At 36.3% G+C, this 24,958-nt stretch overlaps 1 protein-coding gene across 6 annotated transcripts in view; it reads right to left on the bottom strand.

Moving 5' to 3' along the window:
• Window positions 1-24,958, bottom strand: part of dysc (whirlin protein dyschronic) — an 817,084-nt gene that overhangs the window by 189,658 nt on the left and 602,468 nt on the right. For 3 of the 6 annotated variants that reach the window (XM_083113360.1, XM_083113362.1, XM_083113361.1), the window contains one exon: window positions 19,231-19,403. The exons of the other annotated variants lie outside the window; for them this stretch is intronic. In XM_083113360.1, the coding sequence (XP_082969486.1) occupies window positions 19,231-19,403 (173 nt within the window). The remainder of the gene's footprint in view (window positions 1-19,230; window positions 19,404-24,958) is intronic. 6 annotated transcript variants of the gene reach the window in all.

Here is a 24,958-nt window from a genome sequence, read left to right as displayed (position 1 = left end):
GGGGTATCCCCCTGGCGCCGCCCCTGCTGATTAGTGTTTTGTTTCAATTCTTGGAAGTTCTCAGAGGGTAACGCAAAGAGATTAAACAATGGTGATGGACAATTTGCTTGGTAATATTTTATGCTTCCCACTGTACGAGTATTGAGTGTATTTTATCCTTAATATCCTATTCTATCCTTAATAATATCTTTCACCAGGGCTTAGAATTTACTCTGGGATCATTTTCTTGTTGTTGTCTAGTAAAATTTACTTGGTCAAAATTCGCTAACCTACGTATTAAACCGATATTTACATAGATTTGAAGACTCGATCAACTGCCCGACATATTCCCACATTCGGATTCATCATTTTCTGCTAATTGTACATAATTGGGGAACTGATCGAGTTCCAATACTTTTGGAACATCTCCAGGTGATTGCGCGAGTTCAATCAGCGAATCTCCGCTCCGTATAGAGCATGAGCAAGATAGGTGCTGGGCTGACATGACGTCAGCGGCTAGCTTGTTGATTGGTTGCTTCGAGAGTTTTAACTCGCTTCCAAGCTGCATATGCATAACAACAAAAAATGTCACGAAATTAATCTCTCAATAGGAACTGATTGCTAGTGCTGATTTATTCTTACAAATAAACTATGCAAATGAAGCGTGTAACTGAGTGCCTTGATTGTGCACAATCCCTTTCCCTCCCTAAATCACTTTTAATATGCACATCTAGTAATTAAAACGGAAGGTTTGATTGGAGCGAGGAACATGAAAACGATTGTATTTGAAGCTTCCGCAGAATTTAATTAAGGAACATAATGAACAAGAAATTGTAGGAAATTAAGCACATTTATTTATTTTCAGGTCTCACTAATTTGATATATTTTTGGTATGTGGCGAGAGAAGGGATTATTTCAATCTGCCTTTTAAAAGGTGTCAAGTTATTCTTTTGATTGTTACACTAGGATCCCTGTGTCTTGCTTTGATTGGCTGTTTGAAGTAAATGTCTGAGTGGTGAATTTCGCAACACTTCCACCAGTATCGTGGTCAGAAAATTCCGTTGGGTTTGGACCAAGGGGTGGCATCTTCATAGTTTTGATGGTCATTCTCAAATTAGTCCCCCCACTGGACGCGATGCATTTGTCGCAAGGTTTTTGTCAGTCCTAAGACACGCTGAAAGCCCTTATTCGATAAGTACAAGGTGGTTATAATTAAAGTGACGGTGTTCAGAGTGGTACAGCACGGGCTGTAATGAGAGTAGCAGTCTGAAACTTCGTAGATATGATAATGAAGCAATGCGCTCGCGAATTATGCAAAAAAAAAAAAAAAAAAAGTTCCAATTCTCGCCACCAGGGTAAAAAATGGCGCTGTAAGCAGTCAAAACGTGGAATTTTCCGTAACTCTGACGTCAAAGTCGGTGACATTGCCTAACCATTGTGTGAGCTCCCTGGTTGTTGTTGGTGACGCTTGTTGGTTTTTTTTTCCTTTAGTGATGTGAATGTTCGCCGAACATTAAAAGTTTGATTTTTCCCGTGTAAAAAGCAATGGCTATTGCGAAGAAAGACCGTGCACTGCTAGTAAAGTTGTTTTACCAGAATGGGAGCAATAGTAACGCTGCACTGCGGAAATATCGCCAACAGAAAGGGCTGAGAAGAGGGCCCATGTCAATTAATGGGCTGAAGAAGATGATGAAGAAATTCGAGGAAACAGGTGAATTGGGTGTTGCACCAGGGAGAGGAAGGCGGCCCATCCCCGTGGAAGTTGTGGACGAAGTTGCTGTAGCTGTAGCTGACCGTGCAGCACATGCCTCAACTTCTGCAACCAGTGCTAGAGCTGTGGCACGTGAATTGTCACTCCCCTGGTCAACAGTTCGCAAGGTATTGCGGTGCATTTTACACTGGTATCCCTACAAGATTCAAATTGTGCACCAATTGAAACCACAAGATATTCCACAACGCCGTGAGTTTGCCCATCGGTTTTTGGCACGCATGGAAGTGGATGACATGTGGCCGGGGAATATTCTGTGGACTGACGAGGCGCATTTTACTCTGGTCGGTACAGTGAATACTCAAAACTGTCGCATATGGGGTTCCACTCGTCCACATGTTGTGCAGGAACAACCATTGCACTCAGTTTACGTGACTGCATGGTGTGGGTTCACTAGCTCCTTCATTCTTGGTCCGTTTTTCTTTGAGGAGATGACACCTCGAGGGCCTGTTAGGTGTACAGTGACATCTGCACGTTATAGGGACCTCCTTGTGCAACACGTGATTCCAGCTTTGCAAGAACGGAACTGTGAACACACCACCATTTTCATGCAAGATGGGGCAACACCACATGTCGCTCGACACGTGAAAGATTTGCTGCGAGAAACCTTCACTAATGACCGCATCATCTCTAGGCAGTTTCCAGATGATTGGCCTTCCAGATCCCCCGACCTTAATCCATGTGACTTCTGGCTGTGGGGATATTTAAAAGATCGTGTCTATCAGGGACATGTCCGGTCTCTGCCTGATCTGAAGGCTAGCATACAACGACATGTCGCTCAGATTTCACCAGACATGCTGCGAGCAACCGTCGACCATGCCGTGTTACGAATGCAGCATGTTGCTGAATTGGGAGGCCATATTGAACAGTTCTTGTAACCATAGTTCCTAATAAACATGCCAGAGCCATTGTTCTCATGTGTTTGATCTTTCCTGCCTTTTTCCTGTAACTATACCACGTTTTGACTGCTTACAGCGCCATTTTTTACCCTGGTGGCGAGAATTGGAACTATTTTTTTTTTTTTTTTTTTTGCATAATTCGCGAGCGCATTGCTTCATTAGCATATCTACGAAGTTTCAGACTGCTACTCTCATTACAGCCCGTGCTGTACCACTCTGAACACCGTCACTTTAATTATAACCACCTGGTACTTCAGTATCACCTCCGGAGTATTCACTACCTGATTGATTGAGTTGGTGTTTTAAGTTCATTTTATGCACAATAATGCAAATCGGGACTGGACATACAGTTTAAAGTGGGATCCGAACCACCGGATAACGAACCCGGGACCTCTTGATTACAAAGCGACTGCGCAACCACTGCCCCACTGATTATGAAAAATTACTTCCGCGATGGCGTATCTTCAAATTGGGGAAATTTAAAAGTCGCATGTAGCTAGGTCTGGATTATAGGGAGGATGAGGAACACACTTCACATTGTTTTTTGCGAGATATTCAGAAACAATATTTGTGATGTGCGGCAGTGGTGGTGGTCCTGGAATCGACAGCGTTTTCTTCCGTAAGAACATTGACTGGAGCTATACGTCAACCTTCCTTTAAAATTGATTGTCTTCCCCTTTAAACATTTTAAATCACCTTCGAACTGCGCTATAGGGAAGAACAGACTCTCCGTAGGACTCCTAGTATAGCATTGTGCTCAATTTCTGGCAAGTTCATTAATATACAGTTCTTCGTCATTTGTTCCTTAGCGTGTCACGTTATTTGTTTCAGTTAAACAATGAACACAACTCCTTGCAACAATATCGCTAGCGCATTATGATAAACTGAATTCCGACCGGATATTGCACACACCAGAAATTGAGCACATGTGCATAAATCAGTTTGACAAATTCTTCGGGCCACTACCATTCATCACTGAACAGTGGTCAAAAATTTGTGACCACCCTTCTATTTTAAATTCAGACTGCCCTTAAAATTTCTTTGCATAACACACACGACTGCCAATCTGTAACACAGCTACCACCGTTTAACAAAATCGTACGGCTTATGAATAGTTTTTATTTGCCAACCCAGGGTGGGCACTCGAAGACCATGATAAAATTCAAGTATAATTCACGGTTTCCAAGGTGAACTTTCCAAAATTCAAGACTGTAAGCAGATGTTTTCTCTATTTCAACCTTACGTATTATCGCCTCTCACAACGCACACACACAATAACAGAGGGGGCCTCCCTATGGCGCAGTGGTAGCGTCATTGCCTTGTAATCAAGGGGTCCCGGGTTCGATACCCGGTGGAGGCACAAGTGGTTCGGATCCCACTTTAAACTGTAGGTCCAGTCCCGATTAGCCTTACTGTGCATAAAGTGGAATTAAAACAGCAAGTCAAACATGCTGCGCATGCCTCAATTGTGGGGAAAAGGACAGCTTGCTCTGCTACGACATTCATGAGCATTTTTACATTCTAATTTCTTCATATAGGAGAAATATTTATTTTACACGAGAGCGCTGAACTAAGCTTATATCACATTTCTTGGATCTGAAGTGACGCATGCATCAATTGTGGGAAACGAATTATTACTTTCTTTCACTTCAGATCCGAGAAATGTAATATAAGCTTAGTTCAGCGCTCTCGTGTAAAATAAATGGCCGAGTCTGTTGCCACGTGTCAGCAGTAAGAATAAGCGTCAAATTTGCTCCTGCCACGTAATTCGTCTGCTAAGAGGATGTTACAAACCTTAAGAACAGATTAAGACGAGAGAAATGCAAGTTTATGATTAGTGGGAATGAATGTACAGGTAATTTAGAACCTTTTTCTTTAGAAAGCATTTAGCGATATTATTTTAATGCTAACAGAACCTAACCTAACTACGAGAACATTTAGGTTTATTATTAGAAGAATGCTAATGGACATAATCTTAAAACATTTGTGTGAAAGTAATCGCTACAACTTCACAGTATGTGTTACAGACGTAATTGCATACATAGCATCATGAAATCACGATAAGACAAAGACCGAGTCTGCTGCCACGCGCAGAAAAAGAACGTGGCAGCAGACACTGCCAAAATAAATACTTCTCCTATATGAAGAAATTAGAATGTAGAAATGCTCATGAATGTCGTCGCAGAGCAAGCAGTCCTTTTTCCCACAATTGACGTATGCGCAGCATGCACAGCATGCGTTCACGAGACGCCTCTGCATATTAATAATATAGAGGGTCTGTCTGATTCCAATGATTCCAAAAATTCTAATTCAATCCAATTAAACGCCTATATATACACTATTTAAAATATTTAATTTAAGGTGTGGAATTTAGATTTGACATTTCACAAACTCAGGCTACATCTACAAACACAAATGCTACGGAATATACTAATCAACGGAAAATTGTTAACTGTACAAGAATTTCAAACTCAAATTTACTTATCAACCTTATGATATCTTGCAATAATCTGGCTGTCAGATAAATTGTTCTGCAAGGGACACTAAGGAAGTTAAAGGATTGTGAAAATTCTGTTTTCCACGGAACTTTTTCTTCTTTTCCTTTCTCGATAAAAATAAAAGAAAAACTGTGAAAAAATTGCCTCGGGTATTTGTAAATGTATGAATTTATTTGGATTAACCCTAGCAATACCAAGGTATTTTTTGTTACACGGATTACCAAGGGAAGTGCCTCAGAGGCCCATGAATGAAATTTCAATTGAACTGGACTGATGTGTGTTTTCTGTCATATGTACACATAAGTCAACTAATTAGACACTACTTTCCAGAGGCGAAGATATAGTACAAGCAATGCAAGCACTGCGGCTGCTCTGCGGGAAAATAACGCACCCGAAGGAGTCACATGGCGAAGCATGAAATTCGAGTGGAATCCGTCCACAACGCTTACACCAAAAGCTCTGCTTGCTGAGCTTGCGTTATTCCCGAAAATAGCCGAGCTCAACCGAAAGCAGAAGGATATAGTATTGTCACCAAAAACTACGAGTAAAGAATATTTGTCTTCATGAACACGTAAACAAGATCGCGAATATAAAAATAATTCTTAGTCATAAAATAACTAAAATAAGTTATTATCATTGTTCTAAATTCCATATATATATATATATATCATTTTATATTACAATTTATTTTAGATTTCGCGAATTGTAAAACGCGTAAAAAAAATGGATATTGGGAGTTCGGGCGAGATGGTAAAGGGCGGGGGTTTGTGTTTCCAGTAAGTGAAATGTCTGCACCCCCGTGAAGAGTTTCCCCAGGGAGGGAGGGAAGATTCGACGGACCTTGGTCTGCACCCTGTGTCCAGCTCGGTCCAGCTCAAATTACGTCAAAAGTGTTGACCGCACCAGTGTTTGCAACTGCCAAATTATTTACACAGTAACTCAAGTGAGCTGTTTCACAAATTTTACAACCACATTCAATAAATTGACTGCTTTTGAATAAAACTTGGGGTGAAAATAAAGCTATCTAAAAAGAACTCTCTGCTGATATTTACACAGCACAATTAAATCGTATACATTGTACATATTATGAACACAAGAACATGTTTTAAGTTTTATTATTATGACACAAGTGGTGCTCCCAGGATTTTTTGTAGTAGTCTCCTCATTTTGTCATCTTTTCCTGCCTTTGACTTTCCTTTACATAGGAATACTGGGCCAAAGGGGGGGGGGGGCAACCCTCCCCCGGCCCCGGACACGCCTCTGTATTTCACTTTATTACTTAAATATTATGTATATACTCTTTCTGCTGTAATGATTCTGATTCCATCGCTTAATTTCTATCTCCAGACTGATATATCCTTCCTTCCCATGATGAATAAAATTAAGGAAATAGGTTGGTATCACTTTCGGTCGTTTCAGAGATTTCCAAACTGATCTTGCGTGGATGCTTTCCAGTTGTGGAAAGAGCGTGGGAGTGTCTTCACGTTTTGAGAACCTTGAGGCCCTAAGATTTGTTGAATTGTTCGATAGCGGGAAATTTCCTATATATGTAAAGGAGTTTGGAATTTATTGTGGTGAGTACATCGTCTATGCATGTGTTTCTTTGGTTTGAAATGAAATTTTTAAAGTTTGTGTTTAACTTTTTATTTTAATGTTTGACTCCGAATGCGATTTTTAGGGTGCCCACAAATCCTAAATTACAATCACGCAGTGTAAATTAAATAAATGAGTTATTTTACCTAAATCCGTTTGGTCACCGTTTGCCCACATTAAAAAATAATGAACAAATAAAAGTACTAATAAATAAATAAGAAATTACGTACCCCTTTAGTCGTATGCGGAAAGTTCGCATATGTAAGACGTTTACTACCATACGAATAACGTTACCTGGAATTTCGAAAGTAAATGTGACGTTTGAGGATCATATGGTTTATTTTTAGAACCGTCATTTTATTATGATATTTTGACAAATCCAGCGACCGGGCCAATGAGGCTATAAACCTTTAATCCCCCTCTTGGCGTGCCATTGTACATGTTTTGTTGTACTGAAACATTGCTTGCCTCCTTCGTAAGACTACGCTTCGCTACTGCTACTTTCATGTTTTGTTATAGATTATACATGAAAGATCAATTACATAATGATTTTTAAGTAATTATAGAAAACCAGTGTAACATTTATTACTTTTCTTCAATTACAATGTTAATACTTGGAACAATGCTTAAACTGTGAAAAATTCTAGCAAAGTTATATTTTTTCTTTTTTCTTCTACCCATACATTCATTATTTCCAATTGTTACTATAGTTTAGCAATTGAATATATATCCCCTCATGTATTGAAATACCTTTAATACATCATTGCGAAATCTTTCCTTAGAATTACCAAAGGGTGGGCCGCGGTGGCTCAGTCGGTAACGCGTCTGACTACCATGCTCAAGGTCCCGGGTTCGATCCCCGGCCGGTTCAAATCCGGGAACTTTTCTAACGGTGGAAGCGGCCCCGGCGCCCACCCAGCGTCGAATAACATGGGTACCTGGGAGAAACCCTGGGGGGGTAAAGACGGTCAGGGGCGTGATGCTGATCACATCACCCCCACTCACGACCGGATCAAGAAAGTGTGGGGCGTTACCCCCACACCCCCTATACGCCTTCATGGCGTGGTGCTATGCACAGGGGAACACTTTACCTTTTACTTTTAAAGGGTGGGCCTATGAGGCCCATAAACAATATCAACGAAATAAAGTAACTTTTTAATGAACATTTTTGGGAAAAATCACGCGATGTCATTTTAAATATTGCAAAAAAATTACTATTTTTTGGAAATTTTTACATTGATGGATATACATGTAATACACAAAAAATGATTCAGTGGGCCTGAGAGCCCCCCCCCCCCTTGGTATTGCTAGGATTAATAAAAGTTAGAATTTTTCACGTCTACGGAGAAAAATTCACGTAGAATTCACGTTATAATTCCCGGAGCCAATAATTCACGCATAATTCCCCGTGAGTAGCCACCGTGAAAGCTTTAACTTGCCTTCACCATTGAATTAACGACGAAGCTATTTATTTATTTAATAAACTAGGATTAATTATTTAGACTTCTGGATGACGTCACTGAACTAGAAACATGTACGGCACAATGTACACTCACCGGCAATAAAAATGGAACACTTAGATCCTAAAATACTAGCTTCCCTGCAAGGAGTCGTATATATTGCCTAAAGTGGATTTTAATAGCAAATGGCGGCTTCTATCACTGCCGTAGAGTTAGGCAACACGCAACGCCTTGCAGGGAAGCGTGTATTTCAGGATCTAAGTGTTTCATTTTTTTTGCCGGTGAGTCTACATAGTATTCATAAGGGAGACTTTCGACCGAAGCGACACATGCTGCTTGGGAACGAGCCAATCAGCATCAACGTTTCACACCGTAGGGGCGTGACAGGCCGCACAACCCCGCGTACGATTGGTGAAATCCCCAAACGACACGTATAGCTTGCCGCTTTGCTGTGAAATCTTCCTAAGGGTCATTTATTTACCCGTAACGCATAAGGTAACATTGACTCTTCTTGTGTGAAACGAAATATGCTTCCCAAAACACTATTTTCAGGAAAAATTTAAACAATAATAAAACAAATAATCAAAAATAAAGATATAAATAAGTGCGGAGATTAAGAAGAGAGACGTCGAAATATATTTAGCTTTAGACGTCCAAGAGATGAAGAGGTTCCATATGTATGTACGTATGTGCATATATGTGTACACACAAACACACATTCACACGCTAGGATATTCCAACGTCTTGTAAAATAGGAATTTCAAGTTACTGGAAAAGAGCGGCAGTCACCACCACTTTATCATGCGAGTTATCCAAATACAGGGTACATGATAAGTCTATTATCAAGTTAATATATAGGCTTTCTTTGTACTAGTTTTGCCAGCGAAATATCTAGTTGGATTTCCGATCACACCACTACTATCAGATTAAAAATTATAGATACCAGAATTAGGACCCAACGGATATGACGGCAAAAATGAAAATGTGGAATTAGGACATATACGGTAGGCCAAGGTGTCCCAAACTAAGGCCAGAAGAGCCATACCACAAAAAAGCAACGTGGGCCAGACATGGTCCTTCAGGCATTAGTTTGGGCGGCCCTGGTCGACCTAAATGTCATAATCCCTCATTTTCATTTTTGCCGACATATGCGTTGCGTACACACTGGAAACAGCAAATTTCGTCATCGTTTGAACAGAAACGGAATCAGAACGCGCTACTTTCGGGGCACCCTGCACCAGAAATGGTGTCTCCCAGCGTAAAGTCAGTCAAATGTGATTTACCTGATCTAAGAAACCATATAATCTTGTATTACAGGTGAATTTCTACCATAAAGCATACATTGGTCATATTACTGTAAAATTTCTACATAATTCTTATTTTTCAAATTTCTAGCAGTATTGTTGATTTTAGCAAAGAAATGTTAAAAACAATAATTGAAGATCTAATTTAGAGTATTCGAATTTAAAAAAGAAAATTGAAATCGGATGTTAAATAGCCGAGAAACAAGCGATATAGAACTATGAATTCCGCCATTTTGAATCCAATATGGCGGCTAGATGCCAAAATGAAACACAAGGTTTCCAGACAACTTGGATGTGCTCTCTTATGGACTATATTTTTTGTAGGGGGTTTTGAGGATGGGTAACTCAATATTTGATCAGGCAGGACAAAATTTAAGCAGCTTTACGACAAACCCATAGCCCATAAAATGGAGAAATGCAGACTCTAAAAGCAATTTATTCAGTAGTTACAGCTTGCTAAGATTTGAGGTGAACAAGGACCTCTAGGCCACTTGGCATGGAATGACCCAATAGTCACATTTCACGATAAATATAAAATGGAAATGTATAGACAATGATGGGAAGATTCCTTGTTTGGATTGCGTAATAACAATGTGAATATCAAAATTCAGATTTCTTTGATGATGTAGCCCAGTCATATACAGTATTTGAGTAGCATCCAGTGGATCGCACATGCGTACTACTACGTGAAGAATGTTGACGGGAAAGACAAGGAAGCGGCACCTTATGCACTATAACAACGTTTTTGCTACAATTATGCTGGTAACATTAAATGTATGGTATCAATAAAACACGGGAAATGTGAGTTAAATAAATGACAAATTTAAATGAGTATTGCTAAATTAAATAGTTACAAGTCATTCAAGAGAAAGGAGTATTATTATAAAATTAAGTCTCTTTCCTCCCAATCATCACGTGGAGCCTTGGGTTTTGGCAATACAGGGTAATTATAAATGATTCATCGGGTTTGAAAGTGAAATGTTTCCAAAACTATTAATATAATATGTGTGTGATAACCATGAAACGAAAGAACACATCTGAAAGTTTAATTTCTCATATTTGTAACCTTTGCGCCTGCCGACAGATGACAACACACACCTAGTTTCCAAAATGGCGTCTATGCAGCAGAAAGCATTCTGTGTTTTGGAACATGAGAAGTGTTTTTCCGTTGTTACCGTACAGCGTCCGACCTAACGGTTTGTGATTTTTTCCTTTGGGGGCATGTGAAAGACACAGTGTATGTGCCACCCACTACCAACAACTTTGGTTGAGCTGCAGGATCGCATTACAGCTGAATTTACGACCGTTAGTAGGGATATGCTAGAGCGTGTATGGGGCAAACAAGACTATCGCATAGATGTGTGTCGTGTGACGAAAGGAAGACACATTGAACATTTTTGAAAGTACCTAGGTATGTCTGAAACTTGGACAGTTTCTGTTTATTTTCATGTATCATTCTTTATGTGTGTTATATATTTTTTAATGCAGCCCTTTCAAACCTGATGAATCATTTATAATTACCCTGTATATTGCATTACTAAGGAGGGAAAAATAAATCTCCTTCTCGATTTATTAACGTCACACGTAACGATTCTCTCTATCCAATGAAATAGGCACAACCGAAAAGGAAAGCCAATCAGAAAGCATCTCTGTAACGGGTGATTGGTTCCCTGTCTCATGTGCGAGCTTCACGTCGAGCACTTTTGGCGGGAACATTCATTTTGCACAAGAACGATACACTGTACCTTTTCATTCTTGTCAGCAGAAGCTGTTTCCAGTGCTGAAATTCATTGTACGTTTTAGTGTAATGTAGCGAACGAGTTTAAGTGGCCCAATTTTAATCTCGCCACCAAAATCCCCGTGTTCGAGTCCCATCGAGGTCATGGATGTTTCTTGCTAGTGGCTACTTATCATTTTCATATAATTATCACACATTCTCATCGTGGCGATTAGCCAAACGTGGCAGAAGAGAGACGTAAAATAACAAAATTAGAAATGGGAAAATATGCTTTCAAACACCCCATTTTAATGTTCATTCGATTCGACCTATTAATCTGATTGGCTGATTAGTTCTGAGGCCTACATACCAAGCGGAAGCTTATTGATCAGAATTTGCAGTCCAGACTCTTCAATTGTTGAGAGTTTCTAAATTAAATTGGCAGTCGAGAGAACAAATTAAAGATAATTGGTTCAATTTGCAATAATTCAAAACGTATGCCATCATACATATTGTACAGTAGCACACACACATACACACACCAATACACACACAGTGTGTCGCTACACAACACCAACAAACTTTACCAGCGTGACAAACAACATTTCTCACTAACGTTTTGTTCATTTACTCCTCGTTTCGACGCTACGAGTCCTCGAAAAAAGTTATTTTACATGAACCGAATAGCGATTTTCATCGATGCATTCATTTGAATGTGACTCTTATTACATGTTATTAAGTCATTGTTTTCTCTAAAGAGTATAATATCTATTCATATCACTCCATTAGAGGAGAAAGTTCTAAATATGGGCGAAGGTTTAAATATGGGTTTTGGAGTTATCAGCGCTCTCGGGTGATGCAGCCTGGCAGAGGCTATTGGAACTGGTTATCTGTCAAGGACAAAGGTTGCGGCGCCAGTTCGCAAGAGAAAGTGGTGGTTAGTTTCGGCCTTGGACGCTGTTATAGAATTGTGACCTCCGAAAACTTTTTGCAGGTATGTTTTAACTCAGCGTTTTCTGAATTCTCATCTGTTTTGTATAGGTTATGATATTAGCGGTACATAAAACAAATGTTGGCTTTTATAATGCCACGATTTGTTTGTGAAATATGTACTACAGAGAGCGAAAATAAATTGAAGAAGAAAAATAGCGTGATGGTCTAAATATGGGCTATGACATGAGGTCTAATGCTGAGATCACATTTTCAACAAATATTTGGATGTTTTTCTTAATTTCGATTTTTCCCATTCCGTGTGATTTTCAAAACATCAGATTATTCATAAATATGAATTTTATAATGTTTTAGCGATAAATGACTGTTTTTTAAAATTTTAATTGCTTTTTGTGATCCTACCACTAGTAGCCCATATTTAGACCACAATTTTGAAATACATCATTTATCATTCTATACTTTAGCATGATATTACATTTAAGTATATATTTCATAGATATGCATTTTAAAGGCAAGTGCTTGATATATTAATTTTTTTCCTCAGAAATGACAAAATAAAAAAGGGGGACCTATATTTATACCTTTTCCTCTATGTAAAGACAGAACTATTACGTCGCTAATATCTAGTATAATAACGCCCCCTGTTACTGATCTACTGAGAGAAATCTTACATCCATACCTAATGAAGGCTGAAGTAGTTCAATCACTTAGACTTAAGGAGGTCAGTCTCTTAAAAATTATCAGGGTCGATAAAAATAATGATTTTTATTTTTTAAAAAAACAGTTTTGCTGATTGTTTTGATTTAAATCGATTTTTTTTTCAAAAAACATGCTCAAAATTGCTTGCATGGTTTTTTGCCTAGTAAAAGGCCCTGTAAAAGTTTTAAACAGTTTGTTTAAAGAAACCAACAAATTATATGTAAATATGCATTCTTTTTTGTTTCTAGTACTATATATAACTTGACAAGTTTAAAAACAAGACGCTGCAATCCATTGTTTGCGCACCTCACATCACATTTCCCCACTCCATTGTCTGCGGCGATGTTCGTTCGCAGTGTTGCAACCTGGAGGGAGGGGAATCGTCTGAGAATTTTCAACGAAATTTGAATGTGAAAGGCATGAATTAGTTTGGTTTGGTTTGAGTTGGTGTTTTAAGTCCACTTTATGCACAGTAAGGTTAATCGGGACTGGACCTACAGTTTAAAGTGGGATCCGAACCACTTGTGCCTCCACCGGGTATCGATCCCGGGACCCCTTGATTACAAGGCAATGACGCTACCACTGCGCCATGGGGGAGGCCCTAGGCATGAATTAGTATCCCGTCACCTACGCTACCTATTGATTACGCTAAATTCTAAATACATTTTGATATTTTCCCTTTAAACCTTAAATGAATTAAGTTATATTAGGGATATTTCTTACCAGCATAAGAAATGTTGAAATAAAACTATAGAAAAATGAAAGATATATAAACGATAGAACTGAGCTCACCTTCTAAATGTTTTCCAGTTCTCCTTCTTCAGCTTCACTCTCCCACTCATCCGAGTCTGTGTCTAACGATGAATCTGTGTCCGTGTCTGAATCGGCTTCACCAAGTCTAATTCAGTTCATCTACACGCTCGCCCATAAGTCCATCTCTTTCAAAGTAAGAATCTTGCAGCCAAGAGTAAAGAGCATGAACATTTCAATGCTTTAGAAAAGAACACAGGCAAGCGTGTTATCAGATTGCATTCTCGTAGTGATTGTTGTGGAATAAACAAACGAACCACCACCCCATTCGGTTTTTTAAAAAAAAACTGGCCACTGCTCGATGTCGCATTCAGAAAATGAAGTCATTCGCCCTGTAGTTTCTCTTCGTTATAAACCTTAACGCGCGTGCGTAATACTACAGTTTACGATCGGCGCACCGCACGCATTTTCAAAGGCCGGATTAAATAAAATGAACCACTGATATAATAGGAGCCTGCATACACCGTCACGCTAAACATTGAAAATTGTTTGTCATATTTGTTTTAGCTTAATTTTGCTGAGTTGGCACCACTGGTACGCTCAACGCCAGACCAGTGAGTAGAAGAGTGGTGGGGAGGATGACGTGATAGGAAGTGCTCCGCAGCGATCTGCGCATATCGGGACTTAACTTGTCAGGCTATATATATGAACACTATGGAAATGTTTCTTGAGTGTGTTAATGAAACAATAATGCATAATTTCAGTAACTTTCCTTCCACTGAAAATAAAACATTCTAGATGTACTATATAATTGTAACTTAAAATATTTTGAAGTTTTTGTAGCTCAATTTTGGAATTTTTTAAATGATAGTTTGTAAAATATCAGCTGCCATATTTATTTACAGTATAATGATAATGACACTGTTTACTGTTTAACATGATTAGTATTTTGTATATTTTTCTTGCTATTTTTGCCTACAAAAATTATTGAATTCTAAGTCAAGATAAATTTACATTTCCTTTCGTATGAGCTTCACCCCATCAGTTCATATAATTTGTTTCATTTCTCTTCATTTCTTAGAGCCTAATAAACACAATTAAATGATTCCGAGATTAATGTACTTTCACCAAAAGTGATTCTGATATCTACAAAATCCTTGAGTGCATTATTCTATAAATTATTTATTTCAAGTGATATAAATCGAGATTTAAATCAACCTCATTTAAATCAATCCACTTTGAAAATTCTTGTATATATTTAAAACCTATCCTTTCTTTTTTTTTTAAAAAAAAAATATTAAGCCTCCCCTCCCAGATTTCCTTTATGCCGACGCCACTAATTCGGAGCACACAGAATAATCAACAATCTAATTCCATACTCAAGGAAGTGTTAACGATATATAAATTACCTTGCTGACCAAGGATGGAACCTAATCTAATACTAAACGAAATGTTCAGAAAACAAGTCAAACGCATCTTAAGTTGGCGAATAAACCAAACAATATGGTGTGTGTCAAAAAAATATCCATATAAATAAATACATTCCCCCCGTTCCTAAGTGCACAAGATTTTTATGTTTGCAGAAAATGTTAATGTTTAACCAGTCTGTTAACGTGCAATGTCTAAAATTTACACCACAAATTTCTCGGAAAGTTATATAGGGGGCATATAGTAATTTACATTAAAAATAACATTTGTGATTTCTGTTTGTGACAATCGATATAGGTTCAGCATATAAGTCATTCATTGAGTTATGAAAAGTTTCTATGAGAGCGTAGTGATGTTACAACTATCTCTTAGTGATTTCTGTTTTCGAAAGACATCGCCTATTGCTAGAGCGAAAGAAATTAGCAACAAAAAGAGAAAAATAACATAAAAGGGTTTAATTTAAGAAAACTAAAATAAAAAATGGTCAATACTGCAACATATAAATTTCTTAAGAAACATGAAATCAAGTTTATATTGCGTGTGATGCTCAAGATAACTGTCACAGAATCAAGGTTAAAAATTACCAACATGGGCTTTGTTTATATGCACATAGTTCCACCAAACATTAATATTATTTATTACACAAAAATACCAGGCAACTCCTCGGTATTTCCGGATTAAAGTACAAAAGTGATGGTTGATTGTGAATATTTATCTTGAACATCATATATTTAAAATTTATAATAAAAATACACTTATGTACAAAACAATTATATCTACAACTAAGAAATTAAAAAGCTGAATAAATATGGAATGAGCCAAATATCATATCTTAAGGTATTGCAATAGTGAAAATTTCTTTGTAAATTATAATTTCAATGGTACAATATTTGGATTGCAAAATTAAGAAGCAATGATATCAAGCATTTAAAATTATGAATGTCGAAAATTTGTGTATTCAAGTTAGCACAAATAAATTCAAACAAGTACATCAATAGATTGTAAGAGTGCACTTTACCTAGCAAATTGTAAGTACACTAATATGCATAATTTGATATATTGCCACATTTAATTTTGATTCACGAAACTTACTAGCAAATAAGGGCAGTTTGATATTAAAAAATTCTGTTTTTTTTACTTTCATTTAACAATCAACAAAGGTAGTATGTGGTGTGAATTAATGAGGTTGATAGAGATTTAAAACCGCAAGATCTAAACTAAGTACACGTGACCTAAAGTATATTTTTATCTTTGTGAGGGATAATTTTACCTCCCTCATAACAATATAATAATCACATGTGTAACAAATATTTTCATTAGAATTTAAAATTAAACTTGCTCCTGAAGGAGGCACTGTTTCATGCTTTTCAATGACAACCGTTGTGAAATTGACTTTTTATCAAGGAATACTTAATATTTTACGTATTTGATATTGTTGACTTAAAAATGTATATTGATATATTTAATGCTAGAAATTCGTAGGGCAGATACCACTAGTAGAAAATTTGTTTAATTTCTTGCATTAAAAGTTTGCACCAAAAGATGGAGATGAACTTTTTTTGGAAGTTCATATGTAAGTAGTTGTAATTAGTAGCTATATCTGGTCAAAATGTGCAACTTTTACGTATAAGGGATGGAAAATATAGTCTGTACAATGAACTATATTGCAGCATAAGTCTTAACAAAAAAAAAGCATCGAATAACATACAAAGACTATACTGTTTACAAAAACATATTCGCAAATTCATATATGCAAGGTTATGCAACAATGTTTTCTTGATGTAAAAATACTTTTGTAAATTATACCTTCTTCTCAGGTATTGAAAATTAATTAAACTTTTATTATTATCTTTTTATCATTACTTTATTTCTTTGTTTCTTCTGTAAGTAGTAATTATAATCAAAATGTCTTGTACTGCATGGGACTCTGTGTACTTACAACATGCTGGGAAAAGTAAAATTTTCTACAATTTGCAAACATATCAACACAATATTTGCAGTTTCATTCGAAAACACTTAGACCTATAAGTGATAATGCAAACTAAAGTAATTGACTAACACAAACATGATTAAAATAAAACTATAAGAAATACAGAAGGCTGGTAAACGATAAAATTTTATCAGGACATGCGTTAACATGACTTTTTCATGTTATTTATAATCAAATAAATCAACATTTATATACTAATCAATGTATAACTGTTGTATTCTGATAATTATTATGTACGTTTAGTGATATTTTTATACATACAACAATTATGAGTCTTCTAAATGTTCTTTTCTGCAAATTAGAAAATTGAAAAATTGTTGGGAGAAATGTAATAACTTTGACATCAAAACAAACTTTCAGCCATTCGTTGAAAAATATTGTTAATTTGTAAAGTGTAGTTTGTTCCACCCTTTCCTTTGCTTCAAATTGATGGAAGTATTAATACCATGACATTACTTTATGGTATTCACAAATATATTGTTACTTTCTATTTGTTGTTTAAATTAGCCAATGAACTAACAAAATCGCAGAATGTTATTTTGTATTCCAAATAAGATCAGATTAAATTAAAGATTTCCTCCGATTGTCGTAATGTTACTATGCAGTAATAAGAATTCCACTCTAAAGTTTATGGAAACTAAAACATTAATCTATGTGGTTCAGCAGAAATATTTAAAAATTCAATAAAAAGATCTGAAGTACAGCATTTTAATTATAGCTTACTTCACGTTATGTTGCAATATTTCTAATTCTAAAATGCATTTCTTTGTGAACAAAACTACGACACTATGCAAGTTCTACAATTCTGAAATCAACAAAAGACTCCAATTTTGTTGGCAGCTGCTTTCTTGAGCATCTGAAATGTTTCTACAAATTAAATTTGTACAAGTGTAAAAATCGGTTATTTAACAAAATATAATTTGTTAATTGGTTATATCTCGCTTTCCATAAAATTCATGCAAATTTAGGAATGAACTAAATGAATTTGGATACTAATGAGATATAGATCTGATAAAATGTGATTGTGTCACGTTTTTGGGCGAGCTAAAATCTATCTACAATAGAATGAATGTACAGGAATATCACAATTTTAATAAGTTAATATTTATAAATTCAGTTTAATTAAAAATTGCCTTTGAAGGGTTTATTTGTAAATTAAAGAATTGGTTACTTTTAATGTATTTTAACGTCAACTCTTTCAAATATTTCAACTATAAAGAAAGATTCGTTCATTAAGTACAAGCGCAACAGCGAACAAATAATAACACACGATTAATACATGTAATGAAGTATGTAATAATAATAATTACTAAAATATTATAAAGTAAAGTAAAGTAAAGTAAAGTGTTCCCCTGTGCTTAGCACCACGCCATGAAGGCGTATAGGGGGTGTGGGGGTAACGCCCCACACTTTCTTGATCCGGTCGTGAGTGGGGGTGATGTGATCAGCACCACGCCCCTGACCGCCTTTACCTCCCAGGTTTCCCCAGGTACCCATGTTATTCGACGCTGGGTGGGCGCCGGGGCCGCTTCCATCGTTAGAAAAGTTGAACCGGCCGGGGATCGAACCTTTATCATGGTAGTCAGACGCGTTACCGACTGAGCCACCGCGGCCACCACTAAAATATTATAAACCGACTACTTATACATTCTATTAGTTAAAGTTCCAAAACTTGAAAGACAATCAAATTCTCTTCAAATTGAAGAAAAACTACAATAATAATATTTAACATTTTACAAAACTGTTGAAATTAATTCAGCAGAACTCTTAAATAACTCAGTTTTTGTTGAAACTTTGAGTGTGCAAATGTATTGAAATCTTAATCTCGGCACATAACCACACAACTTACAAGACAAACGACGCACATCTTATTTTGCTAAGTATATATATTATTTAGATTATGTATTTATCTAAATGAATATTTAGGAAGTATATTAATTTGCGTGGTGTTGTTTATATTCTATTATTTGCTACAGAGGAACCAGTTAAAATATAAAGTCTAGTATGCCTACCAGCCTTCTCAAATCTCTTTTGTCCTCCTAAAACGATGTGCGATTAATTTCGTGTGGGTAGCAACAGCAGGGAAGGCGAAGATGGGAAGACAAGAAATAAAAAGTGACAGCAGTGGCGGAGAGAGAGAAAGAGATAAACAGCAGGGAATGAGATAGAGAAATAGACAAGGGGTGTTGCTCACCTAAAACCTTTAGAACTTCCATAGCAAGACCCGTTCGCTAAGTCCACCCCTGAATCTTCACTGGGCGTTTGAAACTTCTCTGGTTCAAAATAAGGATCATAGGTGGCAGCACCTCCGACCGGTAGCGTAAAATTCGACGCCCTGGACCTGCTATGCCTTGATATGTGACCTTCCTAGAAAAAGCAGAATGAACCAATCAGAGGATCTCTTTGTTTTCTGTTTAAAAAGATTCCTTTCAGAATCAACTTGATTAAACAAAATATTTATAATTTGGATTCAGGTCTGGCGGTTGGTGAGTCCGGTTTCTACAATAAACCATGCTGGTGAATAGTTACAGTACGTGCCGTGTGTTTTACAAGATTTTTACAAGCTCTAAAGGAGGAAACATACAGATTACAAGCAGTTGGCTTGAGGTTGGTCAACGAAATGCATTCTGGGAAGCAAGAGTCTACAGTTCGTTTACTACTGGAGATAATGAGAACTAACCAGATCAAACGGGTTGAAGGACTGACAGTTGAAAGTCTCCCAGAAAGATAGTATATATATATGCCCGTGAAAGAGAAAGTGTGAAAGCAGTGTGGCAAGGAGAAATGGGCGAAAGAATGCGTTCAGAGGCGTGCGAAGGTCCAGGGTCGTGCTTTTGGAGAGAGACTGTTTTTTACCTACATGCATACTAGCCAAAAATGTGCCTCCTACAGTGCAGACTACAGAACAGGCGAGAAGAAAAAGGTGTTCAACCTTCAGTCCCCAAAATGACATTCAAAACACCTAACAGCAAAACATACATTTAAAATAGGAACGTACAGATACAACACCAAAATAATTATCACTGTTTCTTCGAAAGCTCGTTGATGATAATTCATGATGTCCTTAAAACCCAAGAAGTCTTCAATATTCACATTTTGAAACAATTCTTGATTGTTGCACAGAGATGTCACATCGTAAGTGAATATAACCACTGTTGAAAACCTAACGACAGTGAAGTTAGCCACAGAATAGCCTATAAAAACTTCAAGTACTGGCTTCTACTTTCATTTTTATTGTACTTGCTCCTTACCTCCTCCATATTTTAATCTTTTTAATGAAAGTAGAATTGCTTGAGGTAAATAATTTTCTATTTCTGATATTAATTTGCTACTCTCAATGAAAATATTTAGTAATGCAAGCTTGTGGAAAATAATAGTAACTCAAGATTTGTTTTCAGTTTTAAATATTTCAACAAGCAGTGCAGAATACGTAAAATTGAAAGAATCCCGCTTGATAAAGCAACTCTACACCATTCACATTGTTAATAATCGAAATAAGATTTATCTATCATGCATATAAGTACAGTTAGAAAACGTCAAGAAATGAAGCAAAGCAACTACTCAGACATTCGATAAAAAATTAAGAAAACAAAATCTACACAAAATTACAACAAATAACATGAAACCATATACCTTGTGATTTAAAGCTAAAGCCACCTAGGAATGAAAGGAATTACATTACATACAACAAAAAATAATTCAAAAATTGATAGAAAAAGCACATCACATTTGAATAGTATACACCGGCATATTAGTTTCCGACATAAAAGTTACATTACATGGATTCCGATTTTGTTCAAAACTTTCATACTTAATTTCTCACGTCGATAAATCAAGTTCATAGTTAACCCTAGCATATTTTTCTCAAGTAAAGATGATTCTTCATGAAAATTGGCCACTTTAGAAACACCAGCTCAATGAGTTAAATGTCATTCTTATTAATTTCTGATCCTGTTCTTGAAAATATATTTAGTAAAGCATATTTAGTTAATATGCTGTACCTAAATCTTTGAAAACTGGTGTATTTACACATTTCCTGAATATATTTCTATGACTGTGTTTGTAATCAGAAATCATACTATTTCTTGTGCAACTAAGTTAGTAGTTATCCTCGAGTTACAATTATGGGAACAATTACGTTTATTTAGTGCTAGAATAGTGGAATAAACAATCATTCCAAAGAAATTATTATCAAAATAGTTACACTAGAAGAGTGCTGGTGTGATTGAATAGGCTTGATAGAATGAAGTGTATCTGTTAGAAGAGATTCGACTAAAATTCACACCGCTGCACGAATAATTGCTTGATTTACTTATGCATGGAAATGCATGGAATTCTTTTAGAAAATGACTGAACTCTAATGTCGTTCAAAAGTTTGAAGGGCATGAGGCATGATGAATAAACGAATTCATTTATTTCACTTCGCGTTTCTGCCATTTTTTGACTAATTGTGAGTTTCAAAGACATTATTTCAAAAGGAGAAAAAAACTAATTTTGATTCAAGATAGTTATTGCAACAAATTGGCTTCCTTTCTATTCATCTTCGTTACAAAAGTGTTTTTTCAACACAAACGAATGAATGTTGTGGTCCGAGTTTCAAATAGTTTATATTTTTCTCTCAGCATGCTCTTACATTTATAGGAATTCATCAGTTGAACACTTCAATTTATTAATTTAATTCTTGAAGTGTACATTCAAATCGGTAATGTCGAAGTAGCGGAGGACAAATACAAAGCACATATATAAACAAACAAGTAAATAAATAAATAAATAAATAAATAGAAACATCCTTAAAATATAAAGAGAAGAAATGAAATTGAACCTTAAAGAAAAGAAAGTATGCAAATTTCATACATAGTCTTAAATAGGTTATATAAAACATGGAATTTCTCCTCCCCTCTGCATTTCCTTAATCAGTCTCTCCATTTCCATGTTTCTACCCAATCGGGGAAAGACAATTACCTTCCCTTACAGATATTTTGTATTATTTTTCCATAATTAAATGGCTCGGGTGTAAAACATGGTAAGTGACATTTTGGTCATTTTGGAGTTACAATGTGCAACGTGTAGTCCATCGCAAATGGAGTCGAATCGTACTCGAAGTGTTTCGTTTCGTCAACAGATGACAGAGCTAGACGCGTTGAAAGTTATGGTATCTACCAGTTGTTTCATTTAAAGAATGGTAAGAAGCAAAGATGGCGGCGAAACGGCTGTTACTGAATTGCAACGTGTCTCGGAAAGTTCGCGAGTATTGAGGCAACAGCAAAGATGAGAACGAGTTAGAAAGTGTATATGATTCCCATAATGATCCGGAATATGTACCAGCGACTAAGAATGAGGAGAATGAAGAGGTTGCCAATCAAAAATGCGACTAAAACTGTGCATGGCCACGTACATTCTATTTCATGTAAAACGTGGTATCTACTGTAGATACATACCATTGTTTACATGCAGCAGTGCTCATAATGGCAGTTTCGAATTAAATTTTACTCTCGTAGCTGGATGTGAACTGCAATCTAGTAGAGAAGCACATACTTTTCTTCTACTAGATATAAATAACTGTTGTCACATAGAAATTCGTTTGATTTTAATTGGGTATGCGTATTTAAGGCTGCTTTAAGATACCATGCCTTACAAGCAACGTCAAAAATGTATACTTAAGGAATATGTAATTTGATCTGAATCATATCAATTATTTGGAACAGTTTAGTTTTTTTATAAAATATTTCTTTCATAAATCTGTAATGTGCATTTTAAAAGTTATAATATTTTTATGGTGGACCTAATAACGTATTTGTAATTTAATTAACTTTCGTGTTTATGATATGTGTGACTTTGATGAAAGCAAATTATTTTATTGTTGATATTGCAAATATGTCTTCTTCTTGGTTCGAAATTATAACTATTTTAATCCATAAGAGCTAAATATCAGTGAAAACTATTAAAAACTTAAGCCCTGTGTACATTTGAAATCATTCTTTACAAAGTTAAAGAAAAATACAACAGAAAGTTACAAGGTCATAATTGTTTCTTCATTGATTTGCTTTATTTTACTTCACGTCTTGTGTCACTTTTGGTTTATTTGCGAATATGGAGATGAGTAATATGATTAAATTGACGAATAAGCACTCAAACATCCATGGCCAGGCTGGGATTCGAACCCGGGACCCTTGGTGTTGTAGCGCGATTTCGTAACCACTCCGCCACGGGGGCCGGTATTTGTTATCTTGAAGACAGAGATTTAAACTAGGGATGGCCTTTTCGAAAAAAATGTTTTTCGATCTTCGAAAATGAAATTTTTCGATTTTACGAAAAAAAAATCGTTTTTCGAAATCGTTAATTCTTTTTCAATTTTTTTTTTCGTAATTTCACTTTTCATTTTCGAAAAAAATATTTTTAGATTTTCAATTTTTCGTAAAAAAGAGGCCATCCCTATTTTATGTATAAATTCCTTATTGAATCAAAAAATCTAATATTGCCATTGTATGCAATTTGGACAGTCTACGTAAGACAGCTTTGTATCAAGAGAGACTTGTGAATCGCATTCTGCTAGGCATGCTGAGGTTATAAATAGAGCCTCTATGTGTGTGAAGTAGATATGTAAAGGTGAAAAACCGCTCATATATAAAATTTTTTTTACGAATATTGATCTCCATATAGATAAAAGGAAGTTATTTTTAATCAAAAGCATTCAGAACTTATTTTTTAAATACTAACGTAATAAAACGATGAAATCTACTTTTCTAATGGTGTTCATTTCAGTCATAGACATAGGAAAGCAAAAACTTGTTACAACAAGTAGCTCAGGTTACACTGGTCAACAGCCAAAATGCGACATGAGTGATATATACAATTTCTAGTCAATATTGGTCCCCTAAATACGAAACTGTAGTTAAAAATCGCAATTGACTAATTATAATTGAGTTACAGGGCATTGTTGATTTGGAGTAGTTCCCTATATATATGGTATTGCATAGATGTAAGAAGTAAATGTTGAGTTTTTCTTTTTTTATCTTATCTTTGTTTATTTGTTGTAATGAAAGGGGGAACTGTTCAATACCAGCCACAAAACCTCTTTATTCATTGTTTTGTGAGCTGTTCATTTGTGCAGACGTGATTGTGGCTTTATAAAACTAGGTTGAGTGTGTGCATTTATCGCAGATCGTGTTTGTATATTACGTGGTCCCTTTATGGTAAGGTTGGCATTTAATTAAATTGCTGAGTGATTTGGTAAAAAATGCCACGCAAATGCATTAACAATGTTAACAATTTCTGTTATGTTTGTGGTCAAATTGTGTTTTCTGGACAGCGGAGAAATATTACCCCTGCTGTAAGAACAGCCTACAATCTGTATTTCGGTAAATACTGCAAATTTGGAGATGAAGATAAGACTTGGGCTCCACATTTCTGTTTAAGACCTGCTGGACTGGTTGAATCACAGAAGACCATCGATGCCATTTGCTATTCCCATGATTTGGTTGGAGCCCACTAATCATACAGACGATTGTTTTTTTTGTATGGTCCCACCAATACAACGTATGTCCAATACTAAAAAGAAGACAACTGTATTTCAAAATATTCGTTCTGCTACTCGTCCTGTGGCGCATAGTAATGAACTACCTGTTCCAACACCCCCTGAATCCTATTCCGTAGACTCACACGACGAACCGTACGATCCATAACCTTCCACATCTACAGATCCGGATTTTGCAGCTGATGTTAAACTTACAGAACAGCACAAGGTTAGCCAGATTGAAATGAATGATTTAGTGAGAGATCCTGAACTTTCAAAATAAAAGCAAAGGCAGAGCTTTAGCCGCCAGACTTCAACAATGGAATTTTCTGGCTAGAAATGTGAAGGTGTCATTTTATCTTGACCGTCAGAAAAAGTTGGGAGAATACTTTTCTACTGAAGGAGATCT

The sequence above is a fragment of the Lepisma saccharinum genome, chromosome 27 (genome assembly GCF_977018435.1).
Source record: "Lepisma saccharinum chromosome 27, izLepSacc3.1, whole genome shotgun sequence".
Taxonomy (NCBI): Eukaryota; Metazoa; Arthropoda; class Insecta; order Zygentoma; family Lepismatidae; genus Lepisma; species Lepisma saccharinum.
Note: the sequence above shows the minus strand (reverse complement) of the source record. Positions and strands in the feature narration are given on the sequence as shown.